This window comes from Talpa europaea, assembly GCF_964194135.1.
Source record: "Talpa europaea genome assembly, chromosome: 1".
Lineage (NCBI taxonomy): Eukaryota > Metazoa > Chordata > Mammalia > Eulipotyphla > Talpidae > Talpa > Talpa europaea.
The window spans coordinates 7,345,336-7,354,349 of NC_140073.1; the positions used below are offsets into that span (position 1 = coordinate 7,345,336).

At 47.3% G+C, this 9,014-nt stretch overlaps 1 protein-coding gene across 1 annotated transcript; it reads right to left on the reverse strand.

The window, feature by feature from the left end:
* Positions 1-3,603: 3,603 nt before the first annotated feature.
* Positions 3,604-8,904, reverse strand: MS4A5 (membrane spanning 4-domains A5; the record flags this gene model as incomplete). The annotated part of the gene is made up of 6 exons (XM_084254340.1): positions 3,604-3,714; positions 5,355-5,507; positions 6,705-6,761; positions 7,849-7,977; positions 8,619-8,632; positions 8,748-8,904. 6 exons carry the CDS (start codon positions 8,902-8,904, stop codon positions 3,604-3,606), a joined length of 621 nt encoding a protein of 206 aa, XP_084110466.1.
* Between the last annotated feature and the right edge of the window lie 110 nt (positions 8,905-9,014).

Consider the following 9,014-nt stretch of genomic DNA (forward strand, 5'->3'; position numbering starts at 1 on the left):
CTCTAGTGCCGCAGTAGGCCCTCTATGGGGGGTGCCTTCCTCAGGGGCCTGACCTGGGAGCCGCTGCTGGCCCTCCAGGAGCTCAGTCAACGTTACACTGGACATCAGTTGAGCTGCGTCCTTGTGAGTTTGCAAAGACTCAGGATGCCAGACCCAAAGGCAGCATCTCATCCCCCCACCATGATCTCTTAGTGCCATGAAGTCATTTTATGGGACCCTGAGGGACGGGGCTCCAGAGGCACTGGCTGCAGAGAGCAATTATGCTCGCTTAACATTCATCTTGCTCCCCTCTCGTCCGCGGTACCCACACTCTGCTATGGATCTGAGACAGAATTTTGTGCTGCTTGACATCTCCAGCCCCTCCAGAAAATACTAGCCCAAGAGGCTCAACATCTAGGGGTATTTATGTCTAACGGGATATCTTTGGAGACACGTGCATTTAAAGCCAGAGGCTTGGCGTTGTTTTCATTATCATCAGCCATGACTGATTATTTTTTATCTGGTCTCGGGCAGCTGGAGGAACATGGCCCGTTCCACCTTTAAACACGGCGGGTATCAAACGCTCCCATTTCACAGAGGCGCAGCCCGAGAACACCGTGTAAGTGGCAGCCACCTGCCTGAGCCCCGCAGGTGGGCAGCAGTGCTTCCGCCCAGTTTTCTAGAATGACTCACACAGATGTGAGTGGCCAGGTCGTTCTGAGAGAAAGAGAGACGGAGGGCAGGCAGCCAACTTGATCACGTTCTTCCTCCTCCTCCAGTCTCAACCCTCTCAGGACGCCTGGCCCAGGTCGCCTTAGAACCAAAGCCCAGATCCCCCAGCCTCTAAAACCTGCCCCCTGCCTCATCCATTGCTCCCTCTTGGTCACCGAAACAGAACAAACGATCCCTTACCTGAGTCTCCAAGGCCGGGGCTCAAGCGGCAACTGGGGCACCTGCTGGTTCCCTTGCGAGGTCTCCCGCACACAGGACGTGGGAGGTGGGCCGGGGTGGGCCCCTGATCGATGCCAGGTGACAGGAAGCCTGCGCCCGCCGCTACTGTGGCTTTTGCCCCAATTACTCTGGTCTAATACCCACTTCCCCGTGAGCCCAAGGGTCTACAGAAGGTTCTGCCTGACCAGGAGGTTTCACTTCTTAAAAAAGACCCCAGGGGACCGCCTGGCGTACTTTACGCTCCCCTAATTAGAAGAACTCGGCAGCCCCCACCTTGTGAGCAGGTGTGGACCGCAGGTCCCCAAGGGCACGAAGGGCTCTAGAAATTCTCCAAAGATGGGCTGGTAGGACTTTTACCTTTTGACTTCGCTTTGAGAAGTAGGTGGAAGGAGGCGTTCATGCAGAGAGAGTCAAGAAGCATTAAGCCTGTATCCCCAGTGGGTCATGTGGATGGCCCCAAGTACTACCCCCACTTGCTCACATTCAGGGTGCCTGGCGGACCATGTAGGTCTTGTGGCGGATTTAGAAATGGCCCCGAAATACACCTGGTGCTGCAGATCACGTACCTGGAAGCTGGAGGCAAGCTCCTAATTTAGGGATGAAAATTGAAACAGTGCCTTTACCTACAAAGCCACCTTTTCTGCCCTTCTGTCGGGTCCCTGATGCCCCCTCTTTTTTCAGCCTGTGCGGCCACCAGCCCAGGGCCTGACCAAGGCAGGAAGCGGAGGAAGGGGAGCTGGTGGCCAGGAGAGTGTAAACATTTGGGAGAGGAATCAATGTTTTGCTTAAAGATGTAGCCCTGCCCCCACCATAAGTCCCTTAGGTTCAGATGTTGGCGTTTTCGTTGCTTTTTCTTTTCCTCGTGTGGTGCTTTATTGCATTAGAGACTGAAAGGTAATTATCTGTCTGCCCCTTCTAAAGGGTGGAAATGGGGCTAAATCCGAGATTAATTCACTTCTTTTCTCTTTCTCTCCTCTTTTCTCTCTTTAAGATGGTTTGGAATCAGGGACATAGAACCGATGGGTAGATGTAGGTCTGGGGAGGCCGGTTTTAGTGCAATATAAAAAAAGTGCCAGCTTCCACTTCCTTCCACTGGAGCTGTTCATTAGTGGAACGAGCTATCAGTTGCACAACTCACGTTATCAAGAACACACCTCTCCTAGCTAGAGAGGAGAGGGCTGGGGCACAAGACCACCCCCCCTTTCAGGTTCTGGTGGTGGGTCTGGTTTGTGGGAGACTGACGTGCTTCAGTGCTGGTGGCAGGGAGGCTACAGAGCTGGGGTCTGCTCTGGGGGTCTGGGGTGATGGGGGTCTGAGGCTGTGGTCCAGGGTGACGGGAGGTCAGAGGGCTGTGAGCATGGGAGGGGCCAGAACCTGGTCCTGGGGTGGCATCAGGGAGGCCTAGCTCAGAGCTGCCAAGCTGATCTTCCTTCTGTGTGGGCCCTGTGCAGGGTAAGTGGTTTTCAGGCTCTCCTGCCCTCCCACCATTCGGATTGCCCTGCCTGATGGGGCACCTGCGGTTGTTACATTGTTGTAAGCTGTGTGGTTTACTTCTGTGGGCCACAGGAGGAGTGTTGAGACAGTCACCCAGAGAAGCAGAAGCAGGAGAGAGGCAGGAGAGAGGGGAGAAAAGAAAGCCAGAGAGGCCCAGAGTGAAGACTTGTGGTGGGGCTTGGAGGCCTACCTGCCTCCTGCCCCCCGCCCCCGGGCACCCCTGCCTGCGGTGTACCTGGTTGCTGCACTACGTGGAAGAGCTCAATAAAAGCCTGAGAAAGCCTCTGGGGGCTCCAGGACTCTCCTTTACCCGTCCTGTCTGCTCGGATCATAGAAAACCTGCTCTGTGTCCCTTCCTGCCCCTGCACCCTGCCTTTTCCGTCTGTCTCGGGGAGTTGGTGACTCTGCCTTTTGTGGCCAGTGGAATCACCTAGGCCACTCGATGTGTGATTCTTCCTGCATAAACCTGAACTGATGGGAATAAATAAACTTCACCTTGATCTTTGCTGGTTTGGATCGACTGAGTTTTCAGGCTTGTCTTCATTGAACCCCCGATTATAATCTGGGTTTGTTCCATCTTTCTCCCCCCTCGGGAATATTTCAGGCTCCCTGGTCTAACACAGATTTCAAGTCTCTCTCTCCGAGTTATCTTGTTATCCAACGACTGCTTGCTTCCAGCGCTCGTCTCTTCCAGTCTGTGTAAACATTTACTAACTAAACTTTTGCTACTATTTCTTCCCACCTTCTGGCACTTTGATATTTCTTGCCTATCTTGCGAGAACTGCTTTTCCTGTCGTCATGACTTGTTTTTGCCTCCCTCAACCGCTGATCTCTGTCCCTGGGAGCCAGGCCGTGTCCTGCTGCTCTGCTCTCTGCAGGCTGCGGAGGCTGACGGCACTGCTTGGACTCACTTTTAACCCAGGTAATCATCACAAGTCCACTTGGGGCTACGAAGTGACAAAGTGGCGCGTCCCCACGGGTCAGCCAGCACTGGCACCCAGAGTTACCTGGGGCGGGGGGGGGGTGAGGGTTGGTTTCAAAGAATTGGTAAAAGAGATGGAGGGCTGCTCCCTACATCATTTAAAGCCTTAATTAATTCTCTTTTCCCTCTGGCTTTTCCTCACCAGCACGGTTCACCCCCATTGAGATTATAACAAGTCTTTATTCTCACAGCGCTGCTCAGTGCCCTCCATCACAATCACAGCAGACAAGGGGGCTACTCAAAATCGAAATGGTTGCAGAAATGAATAATTCCATAATGGTGAATGCCATCAACATAATCAAAATGCCCTGTAACAGAAGAAGAGAAAAGATGAAGGAAGCTTGGCGAGGTGGGGCAGTGGTGGCTTTTCTGAATACAATGAGGTCGCCAAGCCCAGGGGAGAACCACCACCCACACCACGTCAGGTTCCATCCTGGTGTGTGTGCAGTGGCACCTGTGTTTCTCTGGCAACTAATACTACTGATGGCTTTTATAAATGCTTGTTAGCCACTGGCATAGCTTCCTTTGTGAAGTCCTTGTTCAAATTTTGCAATTTTTGCCTTTTCATTAATTTTCAGGGGTGCTTAATATCTACTGGATGTGGGTCCTTGGTCAGATATACGAACGGGAGAGATCGTCTCCCAGTCTGTGCCTTGCTTTCTGCTTTCTGTTTACGTGCAAGAAAATAAAAAAGTTTAGTTAAAAAAAGAGCTATAAGCGACACACAACAGTGGTATAAATTTAAATTACGCAACATGTTGATTTGATACATTTTGTTTCCCTTCTGCTTGCTGGGGGTATCTTAATATCTCAGTTAAAATAATTTTAAAAAGGAATCATTTAATATAATTTTAGTATAGGTCTGCCAATGCCATTTTTTCCCCCCTTCTGTGCTCTGTCATCTTTATTGCAACTTTACTTCTGAAGAGCATTTCACTGACACAGAACTCCCAGTTCCAGTATTTCAGCATCTTCAAGATGTCATGTCCTTGCTTTCTGGCCTCTGTCAGGCCTCCAGGTGATCCATCTGTGGGAGGTTTTGGTACATTCCTTTGACTGTGGTGTGTTCCCCACACCCCCTCCTTCAGCTGTGTTTTAGGTTTTTCTCTTCATGTTCCCTCCCCCAATCCCCACTTGAACCCTTTGCCTATTATGTGCTTTCATGCCACTTTCTTTGTATTTTCCTGTTTGCTTTTCATTCATTCCTTTTAGCCCAATTGACTACTGCCAGACCCAACCTCTTGTTTTCTTCTTTTCTCCCCTGTTTTCTGTGGTCTTAGCACTTCCTAGGCCTTGGTCTTTCTCATTATTACCCTCTGAATATTGTTTCTTCTCTTCAAGGCCCGTTTTTGTAAGGTGGGTAGTTTTCCACTTCCTCAGCAATTTTTGATGGGTCTTGTGGACCTTTTCTGATCTCGGTGTGGATTCCCATCTTTTACATATTAGCAGTATTTTGGAAAGAACGGAAATAAATGCCTATTTTCAGTCTACCATGTAGTATCAGAAGTCTGGTTGACTTCTGACACTGGAAACAAAACTATCAAAACACTCCACTCGGGATTCTAAAGTACACCCAGGACTATGAATTACTACCGTCCTGCTAAACCTCTTTTCTTTTTAGTATATGGCTTTATCTATACTATTCTCATCTTTATACTATACTCATCTTTCATAATACACTATTTAATATTATCTTTTATGAAATGTATATATTTTATGTCCTCTACTCACCTGTGAGTCCCTAAAGATGGGGGGCTATAATGTGTGAATTTTTCTATTCCATAATGCCTGGTAGACTGTCTATCAGAGACTCTGGTTTCTGTAAATGTTTCTAAATGAAAGAAAATACTTGTGTCTGCAGCATTTCTTGGAAGGTGCTGACTGGCTGCTAAAACAGCTTTGATTTGCCCCATTACTCCTCAGCATACTTACAATGCAGCGTACTTACAATGAATAAGGTGGTAACAGAATGGCACTCTTGATTGTTTTTAGAAAAGCCGCATAAGTAGTTTTGATCTAGAATGAAAGCGAAGGTGAGGAGGAACACTCCAGCTATGGCTGCTATCGCACTAATCAAATTCATGAACCGGCTCATCTTCATCTGAAAGAGAACAACAGCCCAGTGCAGGTGCAGTCTGAGTCTCCAGAAGGCCATGGATGGCGTGGGAGCGCAGGGCTCTCGACAGAGCAGCTACGTGACCTTGTGAGAGTCACTGCACCACTTTGAGCATCGGACCCTCATTCACAGATTGGGGGATCCAGTGGGCTCTTCATTACACTCCTGTCCCCCACAATCTGTGCCTACATTCAGTCTCATTTAATTGGGAGGTGAGGTTCCTGCCGGGCAATACTGTCATGTCAGGTGGCCTTTTATTGCTCTGCTTAAAGTCATGACCTACTTACATTTTGGGTTATCTCTGTATTTAACAAAATAGTATATTTCAAAGCAATTTTTATATCTTCCTAAAACTACAAATCTACAGGTGTCCTTTGCTGAAAGTAATTTATTGGTTTATTCATATCTCCTATTTTTTAAAAGATTTATTTATTTGTGGATACAAGAACTGGGGTACAGGCCAGAGGTGTGTGGGGGGCGGGTGAGAAGATTCACCAGAGACAGAGTGGGGAGCAGAATTGGCAGACTGACTGAAATACACTGCTGAGGGGAGCAGCGGGTGCAACAGGAGAGGTCTGCTGCGCCACGTGGGTTGCTCCCTGGCCAGCCGGGGAACGAACTCGTGCTGCAGAGGCTGTGGATTGCTTCATAGTGAGGTGCTTAACCCCTTCCGCCACCAGGGAGGCCCCATATTTCCTATTTTTGATTCTTTGAGGAAGTAAACATATTCTACTTATGAACAGATATCTGTAAGTTAACATTTTGCATTCATTAACATAGGCTTTATTCCAAGATCCTGTCAGCGAAGTTTCAATTGGGTTGTGTGCCTATCATATAAGTTGAACTAGTGCCTGTCTACCTGTCGTTGGTGCTTAGTAGGCACCAAAATGACTTACAGAAAGAAAGAATGAGTGAGTTACTGGAATACTGAGACTCATCCTACCTTTGGCTGGGGAACTTGCCTCAGTGTCTTCTACATAAGAATTAAGCTGATTAAACTAGAAAACTTACTTCTGGTACAAATGTTTTCTGATTCTATGGAAGAGAAGAAGCAAATTCCATTGATTGGAATTTGTCAATCTGTGCAATTCTAGTGGCTTCATGATTTTCCAAAGTCATTTTCAAGGCTAGATGAATTATTTCAGACTTAGAAATTTTTGATAAAGGGGAAATAGAACTCACCAGAGTTTCTGTGGGTTTTCTTTCCAGGGCAACCAGGAAAGCTCCAGAATTAATGAACTGTTAAGAAGAACACATCTCTTAGTGGTGGGCAGGCTGAGCTGCCCTGGAGTTCCCACAGAACAAGCCTGTACATGTTCCTTTCGCTTCCCGCCCTGGCTGGCTCAGCCCTCAGGGCAGTGGGGAGGGTGAGCCGTTCTATGTGACTGTCACAGGGAATTGACTAGGAATTTGATTTAACCTGAACTACTTATGTGAACATGAGAATTTTAAAAACCTTATTGGTTTTCATTTTCTCACCCATCATCTGTTTAGAGCTGGGGTGAACACAGCATTGATGCCATGGCCCTCTGAGGTCTGGTCAGTTTACCACACCATTAAGTCCATCCCCATCATTCTTACAAGAAATATCCTGCATACCCATTTGAAATCCAGTGTATTCTCTTGGGTGGGAACAGAGGCAGAGCTCAGCTACCATGTTGGAATGCTAAAAAAGTCCCAAGAAATTGCTTAGACGTGAGTCATAGGTGGCAGCACTGTTGTCTAGTAGACTCTTCAGTCTGATGCTTGCACATCCATTTTTAAATTTTTGATTGCCAGGGCCTGGTATTTCTTCAGACAAATGGCTCCACTCTCACTCTGCACTGAACCCTTACAGCACTCAGAATAGAAAATGTTCCCCACACCATGGGCCCTATGTGTTTTTCCTTGGCTCCAGCAAGCTATCCCTACGCCTTGCACCATTCCCCCTTCCCAGCCATTCCCCACTCTTCCACTGTGTGTCTGCACCTGACTGACCTCATATTCCTCACAACTCAGGCTGGACATGTCCCTGGGGACCCTGTCCTGTAGGTGCCTGGCCTATGGAGGCAGTTTGTGTGTTCCCATGTATTAATTGACTCTCTGCTCAACGGCAACCTTGAGGCCAAGTCTACTCCCCCTTCACACTGTTCTGTAAGACTGCCCGCCTGCGTCTATGCAGGTGTGTCTCTTTCCTTGTTCTCTTTTCCTCAATAAACTTAGTGTTGCTGATGCATGGAACCGTCTGCTGAATTCTTTCTCAGGGGGACCCAAGAATCCCACGTACTGAATCCCATTGCCTGAACCCCATCATGGCTTCACATCGAACAGGATTATCCATACTCACCAAAATGGAGCTCCAGAATGGATATCCAGAAAGAAATATAAAGGGGAACCGTGGCTGTGGGTTTTCAAGAATGAAAAGCAAAAGAACTCCAAAAGAGAAGTTCATTAGTCCAAGCAGGATCTGGATACTCTGTAAATAGAGGAAAAGATCATGGTGAGCAAAATGGTGGACTCCCTTTGAAAACTTAAGATTTGGTTTAAGAGGATTAGGCAATTGCCCTCTTATAAATAATAAGGGAAGACATAATAGAAGCCCCTTTGTGATGTTCTCATGTATTTTCTTGATTCTGCTACCTGGTATTTGGTGATGTGTAAAATGGTTTAACTAAACGGTCCTGAAAATGTCATTCATATATTGGCAATATTAGGATCACTGGAAATTAGAAATGCAAATTATCAGGCTGGAGCCCTTACTTAGCAAACAGAATCTCCAGGTGAGGCCGAGAAATCTTTGGCTAAACCTTTACAAGCCCCAAGGAAATGCAAATCAAACCCACCTAGAGCTATCATCTGACTTCTGTCAAAACACAAAGATAAGAAAGAGCAAATGCTGGCAAGCATGTAGAAAAAGGGAACCCTCCAGCACTGTCATTGGGAGTGGGAATTGGAGCAGCCACTATGGAAAACAGTATGGAGACTCCTCAAAAAAATTAAAAATGGAGCTACTATATGATCTAGCGATTCCACTTCAAAGTGGGATCCAGTCAAGAAAATGAAATCATTATCTCAAAGAGATAGCTGTGTTGCCATGTTCACTGCTGCTTTGCTCACGATAAACAAAGACCCTGCTTCCGAACACCATTGTACTGGGATTGTGGCTTCCCTGATGAATTTGGGGGACCACAAGCACTCAGTGCCAAGCACAACTTCAGTAGAGTATACATCGGGACAAATCCTTACTTACCCCGAGGATTTTCAGTTTTGCAGAAATCAGTTTTGGATTAGGGATGTGAGAACCATAGCTTGTTTCTGTAACATCCACTGACTGAAATTCTGGAACGGTGACTTCTGGAGGAAATACCAGAAACACAGGTGTGTCTGCAACGCTTGAATACATGATGGTGTAGTTGATATTTTGAAATGGGAAGAAAAAAAAAGCCTTAGTTGGCACTTTGGTTGGTCTAGACCATGTTCTTCTCTGGCACTGAGGCCGTGCGGGGCAGTGGC